Raw genomic sequence first — 13113 nt, forward strand, 5'->3', positions numbered from 1 at the left:
GAAACACCAAGAGTTGCATTACTCTCACTGCAAGAAGACTTTAAATGTACTAAAGAAACTAAGGAGTTGATAACGAATTTGTTGACAGCAGCAAGGTTAATTTTAGCTAGGAACTGGAAGATTCAAGGTGATTATTGTATTGATGAATGGTATAAAGAAGTGTGGGATATTGCTATTAATGATAAATTGACATGTAATATTAAAGCGAGAAGAGGTATAGTAAAAACGAATGATTTTGAGGGAATTTGGAAAAAGTCCCTAGTATTTGTGTTTTCTAAAGGAAGTGGGAAACCACCAGCAGAAGAAACTATGAGTTTTTGGAAACAAGAATGAGATCCCGTGGTGGGGGGTGCACTTTTATGTTGAGTATGATTAAGAGCTCCGGCTAATGGGCGGTATAGAAATGTAATAAATAAATAAATAAATAAATAAATGTTAAATAGATTAAGCGTGAATATTTGATATAAATGATATTTTGAGTTTATGTATTATGTTCTTTTTTTGTTAATTGTATTGATGTAGGTAAAAAGTCAATTTTTTTTTTTTATAAATATAAGAAGTGTGCACTCTGACAATGGTGTGCCTTTTTTGGAATCCTATGCTCTGCCATGGCTCTTTCATGGCTCTCTAGACAGAGAGTGCCATCACACGTTTGAAAACACGCTCCCTACTGTCACTTGTCCGCTCCTGTTTTCGTTGCTTAGGTACTTCCTGTTTCAAAACAGGAAGTAAACAATGAGCACAAGGCCCATTCAGTTGGACGTTCTAATCACGCTGCTTCTCCTGTACACAGCAGGAGAGAGCAGCAACTTCCTATTTTAAAAAATATTTCAGACTTTTTTTCTTGTGGTGCAATGAAGGCCTAAAGGGGCAGAAGGGGTGCGGGAGGCAGACAACATCATGTGAGGGACCTGCAAAAAATCTGTGAGTTCCCAGTAACGAGCGTGGAATAAAATGCTAGTTGGATGGAGCCCAGAGTTATAGAAGGTAGAAGCCAGTCCTTTGTTGCCTTCAATTGGAGTTTTAAACGCTAAGAACATAATAAGAGTCATGCTGGATCAGAGAAATGGCCTATCTATCTAGCATCCTGCTTTCCCGTGGCCACCCAGAAGCTTATGGGAAGCCCACTAGTAGAACACGAGGGCAATATCCCCACCAATCGTTGATCCTCAGAGACTGGTATTCAGAGGCATGCTGCTTCTGATACTGGAGGTAATATCATAGAATCATAGAATAGTAGAGTTGGAAAAGGCCTATAAGGTCATCGAGTCCAACCCCCAACTAGTACATCATGACTAGTACCCATTGATAGCTTTATCCTACATGATTTGTCTACTCCTTTTTTAAAGCCATCCAAGTTTGTGGAGATCACCTCATCCTGTGGCAGTGAATTCCATATCTTAATTATGTGCTCTAAGAAGAAGTGCTCTGTTTTGTCTGTCCCGAATAACCCAACAGTCAGCTTAATTGGGGGTGGGGTGGGGGAAGCGGGAAAATGTATTTTTTAGAAAACAACAACACTCACATTTGCCGTTCAAGTGCTCGGGCGCTCCTTCCTCTTTAAAATAACAAAATAAAATGGTGGGCACGACGTCCTCTTCTTCCTAGGTCGCACGCCATGTGTAGACAGAGGGGGACATCTCGCGATAACAATATACTTCCTCCATCACGCTAGACCGGGTAGGTCTAGCCATGGCCAGAGAGAGAGAGAGAGAGAGAGAGAGAGAGAGCACAAGCCATGCACTCTCAGCAATGGAGGGAGGCAGAAAGACAGGGCAAGGAAGGGGAGGAACAGAAAACCACTGTAGGCTATAGAGATCCTAAGGCTAGCTACACCCATGCATTAACTAACTGCAATACTGACCACTTTCTGTAACATGCAAACAAGGTTGCAGTATTCCCAATGCCCCTTCTCAATGTTGACTGCAAGAGTCCTGAAGCTTCATCTTGAGCTGCAAACTCTCAAAGTATTCGCTTGGTTAAGATGTCTGCTGTCCAATTGGACTGTAGTTCACCTCAATAATCACATATTAATGGTACTTTACTCCAATATGCTTGATGCACGCTGGAATCTTCTCAGTTTAAGAAAGTTTGATACAGTTCTGCTTGTCTTCCATAATCTGAATCAGTTTCTGTTTGTCTATCCCAAGGTCCATCAGCATCTGTTTCAGCCACATTATTCCTCTGCATGTTTTAGCTCTAGCAGATTCTGTGGGTGAGAGAGTTACTGCTGTTTGTTTTCAGCTGGCCCAGGAGACCAGCCCATTCCCATGCATGAACAAGTATCCACTGGTGGATTTGTGGTTGGAGTTGTCCCAGCCCAGTTGTAGCCTACAAGTTCTGGTTTGCTATCAGATGGCAATCTCAGTTTTAAAACCCTAGTGTTTTTAAACTATCTAATTACTCTTTTAATAGCGACTCAGTCACTTTCAGTGAATGAGCTGGTTTTTCTGCTTAGGATTCCTACAGCAGTTGCTATGTCTGATTTGGGAGTAGTTGTTAAATATAGGAGTTTACATACTGCTGTTCTGTACATGCTCTTGTTTGGCAAAGTTCCCTTCCCAACAATAACTTATATTATCTGTTAATATTAGCAGGAAAAGCATGATGTAGATTCTGCATACACATACTAAATAATATGGTAAGTAACTAATATGTACATCACAATTTGTAATTGGAGCAGAGTCATTTTTTTCCTGAATTATGATTGTTACAGAATGAGAAACTAATATTGGCTGGTTTTGCTGACAGCAGAAAGCTTACCTGATGCTCAGAGACAATTGCATTTTTTATATAAGTAAGGAACATTAACAGCAAAAATACCACCTCAGGTATGGAGATATTTATCTTTCAAAAACAGATGTTAAGTCATAGTACAATCGCCTTACATGAGTGACAACTTGGAGGAATGTTATCAGATTAAAAATATAAATTAAATTGAATATGGCTTCTGGTTCCTTTATTGTTTGCTATGGGTCTAGCGCGACAGAGGGGTGAGGATTTCTCGATGCTATGATCGCAACATTGTCCACCTCTGTTTACATGTGGCATGCGACATCCTCGGAGGTGTCCTGAAGAAGCCAGTCTGTAACCAGCCACTTTCGCTTATCTCTTTGGGCAGTGTGCCCAGACTGGGAAGCCCGCCAAGAATCAGACAACACAGCACTAAACGATAAATAATAATGTGTATTGAGCACACAAGTTAAACACAAAATAGAACAGTCTTTTAGTGCTCACGTAAAGTTCCAAGCCAATTCCATATAACAGTCCAGGGTTCAAAAGGCACGAGAGAGCAAGTCACCAGAGTCGATAAGCCAGTCCAAGTTTCAAAGGGCAGGAGAGAGTCACGGGGTCCAAGAAGTCCAGAGTCCAAAACGATCCAACAGGAACACGGCACGGTCAAGGGTACACGGTCCAGAGCTTCTCCCAGGCAAACCAGATAAGCTCTGACAAATTGCTGGTCTGCGCACTGCTACCTAAATACACCAGCTCAGCCTCACAGCTGTTCCCTGTTCAGCTGGCGTTTATTAGCAATCCGCTTGGATCGACGTAAAGCCTCCTTCTCAGCCCTTTGCTGTTTGAACGAGGGCACGTGTAACAAGTCTGTTTGCTCCTCTTCTAAGTTTGCACTGGATGAAGCCTCTACTGGCTGTTGATCAGCCAGGCTGATACTGGGTCCCGCCTGTGGCTGCTCAGCCCCAGAGTCCTCATCCTCAGAGAACTCACAGTTCCTCACAGGAGGAACAGGACGTCACGCCCGCCATTTTGTTTTGTTTTTTAAAAAACAGAAGGAGCGCTCGTGTGTTGAAAGGTAAGTGTTGTTTTTTTTAAAAAAAAAAACCCAATAATTTCCCCGCCCACCCCATCCTACCCCCAATGGGGTGTGGCCCACCATGCACAGTTCCCAGCTCCTTGCGAGTAACCGTGAGGAGCTGGGACAAACCGTGACGGTGGGCCACACTTTCTGCGGTCTCTGGATCATCCCGAGACCATGGAAAAAACATGACTAAAAGGTAGGGTGATATCCCCGGGATATCACCCCGTCTAGCTATGCCCATAATGTTTTATAGATGAGGTTCCAATTGGTCTTGACTGGACATAGTGCTCCAAAGACGACACTGCCTGTATTTTAAAATGAAATAAATTCAGGAGTTTAATTTTGATTTTGGCCAGATCTACACATCATGTGATATTGATGCAATCCCATCACGGTGATGCTTGCGCATTTATACTTCATAGCACAGAGAATGACATCTGTTGCGGTATTTTGGATAATACAGAATATGAAGTGGGAAATAATGCCACCAAAGCAGTATACAGAATACTTTATGTGTCCCATCCGATATCAGTGCACTCCAATACTGATAAAATGCTCTAGTATAGAGCTCGCCATTGTGAAACTTGAGTTCAGTTGGACCTAGATTGCATTGACTTAAAAGGAGGCAAGACAGATGCAGCTTCCTGGAACTCTTTAGCAACCAAATAATAGCATATGGCGTCCAAGCAGCAGTTTAGATTCATCATGAATGAAGTGGCATGTGTGGTTTTGATGATGGTTTGGCGCAAGTTACAATCTGTTTCTGAGCTATCCAGTGCATACTGAGCCAGCAGGCTTATGTGGAAAGGCAAAAAGCATAGGATGAAGGTGCCCATGTTCACTGAGACCACACGAATTGCTTTCTGGGTCAGCTTTTTCTCCTGTAGACTAGTGTTCGGTTTCTTCTTGAGGCATAGGATGATTTGTATGGAACAAAACAACAAAATTACCAGTGGTAATAAAAAGAAAATGATAAATTTAATTGGGATATGAATCGAATAATTAACAGAAGTTTTATAAAAGCAAAGCCTTTCCTTTTCTTTTGCTGTTGCCTTTTCTTTTTCAAAAGAGACAACGAGTGTGATCATATAAAGCAAACAACAGAGCCAAAAAAATAAGCAGGTAATGGCTGCCTTCTGTGGAGACCTTATTACTTTGGCTTTCAGAGGATGTTTGATGGCTATGTACCGGTCTAACGCTATTAAGGTGATGTTACTGATGCTCATTGGTGTGTTCATGCTATGGACTGCAAATACGACTGTGCAAAGTTCATCAGGGGTCCATCTGTGATAGTGAAAATACGTTATGAATGGTAAGGTAAGGACCAGCGTGTAGTCTGCTATGGCTAAGTTGATCATGTAAACTCTCGTCTCTGTCCATTTGTGCAGTCTGAAGCAGAACACCCACAAGGCAACTGTGTTAAATATAATTCCAAAGAAGGTGACCAGGCTGTAAAGAATTATTTCAGAAGTGACTATGTTCTTATCAATCATGATATTGGAACTGCAGTTCTCCATGATCATATGTTGCTGTAAAGAGAACATTGAATCAAGGAGTTAAAATGAATAGACTTATAATTAAAGCATGATTATTCATTCTAACCACACCACCTGCTTCTGATTCTCCATTTCCTAAATTTCCTGCCCCAAAGTAGTACAGGGAGAGACTTCAATAAATGATTGTTTCAAAGGAAAACCTATGGGGCATAATCCTTCCCCATGTGAACGTGACACCCATGTGTAGAGAGATTCCAGCAGAGCGTAACAGAGCCCTGTTTCCACCTTATTTCCTTTCATGTATATGAACAGCCGATCCAGAAAGTGACAGGTATGTGAACTCCTCCCGTATCCCCATGCAACTCTTTCTATCCAGTTGGTCAAGTTGCTCAAAATCTGTAGCTCAAATGACATGAGCAAGTAGAAGAGAAGGGTTTGGTGGGGAAATATGAAGCATGCATGAACCTCCAGCCCAATAATGCCCTGATGTGCTGTCCCAGGGTGTGAAAACTAAGAGGTGTGGGGCAACACTTGTTAACCTGTATGGGGATCCTTCTGTGTTTGGGCCCTGTGCCCTTGCAGGAAAGAATTGTGTCCATAATAGTTTCCATTGTATAAGTATAAAAAGATTTAGAGCATCTCTACATTAAGGGAAATCACGTTGTTTACCTGGATCTTTGGTGTGATTGCTATGGGCTTCATTACATGGGATGAGAGGGGTGACAAAGGGGAAGATCCTGCTGTTTCCCAGGGCTTCTTTTGAGGGAATGCCTCCCTCCCTTCCTGGCAAGTGTGCAAAGGACCAGGGGGGGTGGGCGAAGTCATGTGCTGTAAGTCTGCAGCCCTTGGCAGACTTACTTCTGAGTAGACACATGAGGAACTACTAACACAAACTAAAAGAAAGAAGAAGAAAAATTAAAAAGAACCACAAGCACAACTTTAATCTAGCATAATGAAAGGTCTCCCATATTGGGGAGTAAGCCAGATCTGGTTTCCTTTATTGCAGGGAGGCGTTTTACCCTCTTCTCCCTCTGATAGCTGAGAAAGTCCTTCCTTTGCAAATTTATAGTGCTTTACACACTGCCAATTGTTTTTTTGTTTAGAGCGTAATGTAATCCACCCGGAAACGTCCGTGAGTGGCAGTCACGAGCGTGCTATAAATAGCTCATTTAGAGAAGCCCTTAGTTAAATACATATCTACATGCAGGCCAACACATACTTAAGATAGATGATTAAATGGCATGTTGATCTGAAAGTTTCATGTCTGCCTTTCTCTTCTAGATTTTTAGTGGGCCTCTTTAGTCCCCAACTTTTATGCCTATTCCTCACTGCTGACTCCCCAGTTGCTTGTCTGGGTACTTATGGTGATACTTATGGCTCTGCACAGGTGCTGCCATGTAAACGTCTTCATACTCTGTCTGTAGCCAACTATACATGGAAGAAAAGTGGCAGAAAGCTTTATGGGTTGATGGGCACATTTGAAATGTTGTAAGGGTGGTGTGGTTGCTCATGAAATGGCTGCCATGGTAAGGCTTGCCCATTCACGGAATGGCTGACATGGGGTGGATAGCTGGTCCCAAACATTTATTTCCCAGAATATAAACTGGAGAGACTAAAAGGAAAGTAACTTGCCCAAGTACAAGGCAGAGGTAGGGGCTGAGCCCAAAACACAAAACCATTCTTTTGAATCCAAATAACAGTGGTCGTGGCAGGCAGTCCTTCACTTTGTAGCATACAATTTTTTAATTTGTTTTTTTAAAACACACCTTTAGAATAAAATTAAAATTGGGTTGGTGGTGGTGGTGTTGCCAAGAAAGTTATCCACAGGGAACTTGGTGCCCATGGGTAGCACAATGGAGACCCCAGGTATAGAGAATGGCTGCTTGACAGGTCCATTTCACACACATATTCTTATGTAGAGCCATGCTGGATCAGACTATGGTCCACGCATTCCAGCATTCTGTTTACACAAAAGCACCCTCCCACTCATGTTTCCCAGCAACTGGTGTACCTAGGCATGCTGCCTATGAAGCTGGAGGTAGCATATTGCCATCAGGACTAGTAGCCATTGGTTGCCTTCTCCTCCATGAGTTTATTCAATCCCCCTTTCAAGCCATCCAAATTGGTGGCCATCACTACTTCTTGAATTCCATAGTTTAACTATGTGTTATGTGAAGAAGGATCTTCTTTTATCTGTCCTGAATCTCCTGCCAAACTGCTTCAAGAAGCAAGCAAAAGAAGGGTATGAACATTAAGAATTTCATTTGATTTAGACGGCTGTTTGGTTAAGATGCCTATGAAGGAGCTCAGCTTCCAACCATGCCCAGTCTTTCTCTTAAGTGAGAAATGTAGTTCACCGGCTCCAATGGAGCAAAATGTAAAAGAAGAGTGAGTGGTTACCTGTCTTTCTGATTGCAGTCCTTGGTATCTTTAGCAATTTAGCATGCAAAGAAATGTCCAGTGCAATGTTGACTTGATGATGTGGATGCCACTAGAAACATTTCATAGACTTTTATTTCATAGCAGCATTTTGTTCTGCTTGGTCCCGCCTACTTTCACGGTGTTAATCCATCAGTTCTGCAAGCATCTGCTGTGGCATTATCTGATGTAGCATTATCTGATGATAGTTATCTAACATTGCCAGTGGGGAGAGTGGATCTGGTATAAGCCAGCTTCTAATGGTATGAATACTGCAAAGATGCTGCTTCCACTCTGATTTCCAATGGAAAGTATATAAGAGATGCTTCCAGATAAAACAATCTGTTCCTACATACTCAGGATGACTTTTCTAGAAGTGCGTAACAGACATTTGGACGCTACTGTTACATGTGATGGACTACATGTAATTTGTAGACCTTATTCCTACATAAAAGTACTGTACTGTCCCCAAAACATGGTGTATTGGCAATTTGGAACCTGTCTTAAATCTCGGTCCTGATCCAGTCAGGACCCACACTAAACAGATTCAAGGGTACCGGTATGACTCAAGTCCACTTTTTTGAAATAGTGATAGAGTTTATTGATGGAAAATGGATGCTGATAATACAAGCAAAGAAAAGCTTACTCATGCCCTCAGCTTTCTAACTGCTCTGAGCGCTGTCCCAAAGAGTGGGTGATGCATCTTCTCCCTTTCAGATGAGAACAGGGGGCTGTCTTCATGGTGCTGGGTTGGTACTGCCACCCTCATCAACCCCACGCTTTCCCTCTCCTGAGGCGTCATTGGGTTATCCTGACGCTGAGGAGGAAACACAGGGTTTCTGGGTGGCCATCCAGTCCCAGAGCCATCTCCGCCCTCTTCCTGGTGGAAGGTGACCAATCGCTGGTTGCCTTCCACCAGGCTCCGCCCCCGTGTTGGCCCTGGATTGGCTGCGGAGCGACGTTACATGTGGCAAGTGCCATGTTGACATTGCTTCCTTTGAAAAAATTGGAATAAATCCTTGTCTTTTTCAAAACACAGCATCGCGGGGAAGCCCTGCGGTGGGTGTGAACCTGTGCCTGCACCGTCTAATCAGTAGTGCACAGATCCACAGCCACTGCAGGGCTTTCCCTGCATATAGACAGTCCCAATGTAACAGACTAAGATGCCCAGGATGCTATACAGCTTGTCTCGCTGATGCCCTTTCTACACCTCCCAGCCTTCTGGGAGGGAGGGGGAGGATCTCACTGTATTCTAGATAGATAGATAGATCCTCCCCCTGGATTCACACATGGCACATGACAAGGAAGGAGGGATATCGTGACCACCATTTTTTTTAAAGGGGAGATAAGCGAAGTTGCACTCTAACAAAAATGTAAGTTACCCCCCCCCAAGAGGACCCCGCTCCCCCCAAATCGGTACAGAGCGCCTGAAGAGCTCTGTGCCCCGTGCCGGCTTCCTGCCGCCTCGAGTTTACTCACAAGGAGGCAGGACGAAGCAGGGGCAGGCGACCACACATCTCCCGTGGTCCTGAGATGGTCCCGGGATCACAGAAAAACCAGGAAATACTAGTTTTCCGTTTCCCCGGGGTCATCCCCGGTTGACCCTGGGATCCGCTGTGCATCATTTGGACGCACAGGGCTGAACCCAGGAAAAAACAAACATGTAGAAAGGGCCTCATGCGTTTCAGACTGTCAGAAGGCACACAGCCCTTCCTCCCTTCATCAAAGAGGAGAAAGGGGCGGCAGCGGTGGCGGCTTTTCTTTTTTGACAGCAAAGACAGTTTCTCACAGGGGAGTAGCTAGGAAGGTACAAGCCGTGCAAAACTACTACCGTGTGCATTATCTAACTTTTGTTAGTAGCAAAAAGTGTTGAATTTCACTATACAGTTATGAAAAGCAACTTTAACTTCACAATAGTTGCCAACTGCTCTATCAAATAACTATGCATATGCTTGTAGACACTGCATAAGACTCTGTGTAAGTTCACACTTGACTCCTCACCATTCTTCCAAAACCAAATCAAACACAGGATCCACACATGTTTCTCATTAGATATTAAGCAATCATCATGAGTTTGTTTTAAAAAGACAAAACCGTAAAAGTCAAACATTTAAATGTATTTGCATAGGAACCCACCTTATCAAACTATTTGTTCATTTAGCCTACTATAGTCTTCTCTGACTGGCAGCCTCTTTCCAGGGTCTAGGGGCAGAAGAGGGACTTTCCCATCACCTGGCACTTTTAGCTGGGGTTGCCAGAGATTAAACCAGGGACCATTTGCATGCAATGCATGTGCTCTACCACTAGGGCAACTGTCTCTGTCCTTTGTCAACACGGGAAATGTAATCCTGAAATACACGGAATGAAGCGATTTACAACGTTAGGAAACTACTGCATACAAAACTCGATTATTAGATTCAGTCACCTTCTGCAAAGTTGAAAACAACTCATTTAAATGGTGTACGCAGATCTGTGTGTCACAGGAAAATACAAAGATCCCTATCAAAGCTTATTTTGAAGTCAGCTGCGTCGTTCTCTGCCCTATTTGTGTCATCTGTTTTTCCCTGCAGTGTAAAACTTTTATCCTGATCTGCAATCTGCAAAGGTTTAGATGTGTGATATCAAACAGGATACACCCTTGCACGCTGGAGCACTGAATTGTGGTTGGTTGGATTTGTATCGAAAGGAAGGCCAATGCATAGTTTCTCTTCCTCAACAGATTACTGAAAATGCTTGGCAGTTGTTTCATTTCTCTCTTGCATCACTGAGAAAGTACCTCAGTCTTGTTTCACCTCAGTTGCTCTCCACTCCTGGGGCTGTTTTCACAGTGCCAAGATGGCGTCGCCTCCTTCTCAAACCCCATGCTTCCCCTCTCCTGTGGTGGCGTCAGCCATCCAGGTACCGGAGAGGCCCCTGCTCTCTTCCTGATGATCCTGGATTGGCCCTAGAGCGATGTCAGATGGCAGAAGTGCCGTATTAACTTCACTCCATTTGAAAAGTTGGGGTAAATCCTTGATTTTTTAAAATCGCAGAATCATGAGGAAGCCCCACGGTGCCTGCGAAGTTGTGCTTGCATTGTCTAAGCAACATAGCTCAGATCCACACCCACCGCAGGACTTTCCCTGCATATGGATAACCCCTTAGATATTATTTAACAGTTCTTTTTTTCTTATACAATTTTGTATACAATTTACAAAAAAGTGCAAGTATGACGACAACAACAACAACAACAATTTCTAGCTAAAAGGGCTGACCTTGTGTACAAAATTATGAGCCAGTATAGTGTAGTGGTTACAGTGTTGGAGTGGGAGTTGGGAGAAACGGGTTCTAGTCCCCACTTTATTTATTTATTTATTTATTACATTTATATACCGCCCTATAGCCGAAGCTCTCTGGGCGGTTTACAAAAATTAAAACAGTAAACATTAAAAAGTATACAACATTTAAAAACCATCAGAAACATAAAAACAACAGTATAAAAACAACAACAGTATAAAAACTTGGCCATGGAAGCTCACTAGCTGACTTTGGGCCAGTCATGTACTCTCAGTCCAGCCTACCTCACAGGGTTGTTGTGAGGATGCCACCTTGGGTTCTTTGGAGATTGAACCGCCCAGAGAGCTCCGGCTATTGGGTGGTATAGAAATGTAATAAATAAACAAACAAACAAACAAATAAATAAAAATGTAATAAATGAATAATAAATTAAATAAAAATGTGTTTTGTGGACAATGTGGATAGGGACACATTTTTCTCCCTTTCCCATAATTCTAGAATCTGGGGTCATCCCATGAAGCCGATTGGTGGGAGGTTCAGGACAGATAAAAGGAAGTACTTCTTCACACTGCGCATAGTTAAATTATGGAACTCACTACCACAAGATGTAATGACGGCCACCAATTTGGATGGCTTTAAAAGGGATTGGATAAATTCCTGGAGAAGAAGGCTGTTAGTGGCTACTAGTCCTGATGGCTATGTGCTACCTCTGGTATCAGAGGCAGTAAGCCTATGTACACCAGTTGCTGGGGTGGGTGCTGTTGCACCGTGTCCCACTTGTGGGCCCCTGACCGACAGCTGGTTGGCCACTGTGAGAACAGAGTGCTGGACTAGATGGACCCTTGGTCTGATCCTGTATGCCTCTTCTTATATTCTTATGACCTCAAATTACCCCCTATAAATAAAAGGTTGATAGGCTTTCTGAACATTTTATTTCTAAAATATAATTAACAAAACCACTTCTCTATTAATTGGCCTTCCATTAATCTCTCTTCTCTCTTATTATGTTGGTCCATTCTATCACAGAGGCCGTACTCCATATCCTAAAGCACATTGTTGATTGGGAGTGCTACTATTAAAGATGAACAGCTTCTGGAGCAATCATCCCATTGAGATAACCAAAAAGGCCTTGTAGTAAATATTTGGGAAGTATGTAACTCAAAATCATTTGAGAATCCAAAACTGTATAATTTTAGGGCAGGTCCAGAAGATGTGAAAAATATTTGCTCTGTAGTGCAATAAAAATCAACTGAAGGATGGCATAAAAATACCTACAATCAATTGTTTCAAATATGTTTTGCTTTTTTGCCATTTTATAAACATTACATATCTTAAGGGTGGAGTTGGTTATTCATTTACAGCAATAGGAGCCATTGCTGCAGAAATAATGAGTCCTTAAAATAAAATAAAAACCCTATGGAAACTTTCTCCAGCAATAAAAGCATAGGGTGAATTCCTACCTCTGTTGAATAAAAGCATAGGATTCTTGCAGAGAAAGCATTTTCACCTAACTTGTTTTTGCTAGAGAAGTGTCAGCCATTCGCACATGTAATCTGAACAGACTGACACATCCTGGAAGTACATGGCCGACTGTGGCTGGTTTATCAACTATGCAGTGTTTGCAGTCAAAATGTCCTGACTGAAAGAAAACTAATGCGCTTTCCCACTGTGGCAATGTTGATGCAGTCTTGCTTGCAGTGGCTCTGAAGACTTCCCAGCTCAGGGTTCATTTGAAAGAGAGTACATTAAAAAGGTGTGTGTGTATGCGCAGGGGGGCGGGATTGTCCTCAGAGTTCCGCAAGCATCACTGTCTCACATTACTAACCTGAAGTCTCAGAACCAAGGCAGGATCTACACTGCTGCTTTAAAATGGTTTATAACTGTAGTGACAACTGTTGGGACCCAGGACACACTCCATATGCAGTTTTCAAACCGTTTTCAAAGTGTCTTGTCCTGCTTGGTGTAGATCTGGCCCTGAGTCTGCTGTACCACTGTCTGTGTGTTGACGCTGGTTTTTTGTAGAGCCTTCTGCTGGGTTCCTGCAGCTTCCAAGAAAAGTATTTTTTTTAAGGGAGTGGAGAAAATACATATCCAAGGACTGGGGGG

General features: G+C 42.8%; 2 protein-coding genes across 2 annotated transcripts in view; one reads left to right on the forward strand and one right to left on the reverse strand.

Annotated features, from left to right (window-relative positions):
• Positions 1-13113, forward strand: part of ITM2C (integral membrane protein 2C) — a 370458-nt gene that overhangs the window by 73996 nt on the left and 283349 nt on the right. The window lies entirely within an intron of this gene.
• On the reverse strand, positions 4408-5334 carry LOC134402168 (G-protein coupled receptor 35-like). The gene has a single exon (XM_063131512.1). The coding sequence runs from the start codon at positions 5332-5334 to the stop codon at positions 4408-4410; it is 927 nt and encodes a 308-aa protein (XP_062987582.1).

The sequence above is a fragment of the Elgaria multicarinata genome, chromosome 8 (assembly GCF_023053635.1).
Source record: "Elgaria multicarinata webbii isolate HBS135686 ecotype San Diego chromosome 8, rElgMul1.1.pri, whole genome shotgun sequence".
In the NCBI taxonomy this organism is placed as follows: Eukaryota; Metazoa; Chordata; class Lepidosauria; order Squamata; family Anguidae; genus Elgaria; species Elgaria multicarinata.

Excerpts from the sequence above, each read along its gene's own strand:
- LOC134402168 (XM_063131512.1), bottom strand. The coding sequence starts at position 5,334 with ATGGAGAACTGCAGTTCCAATATCATGATTGATAAGAACATAGTCACT.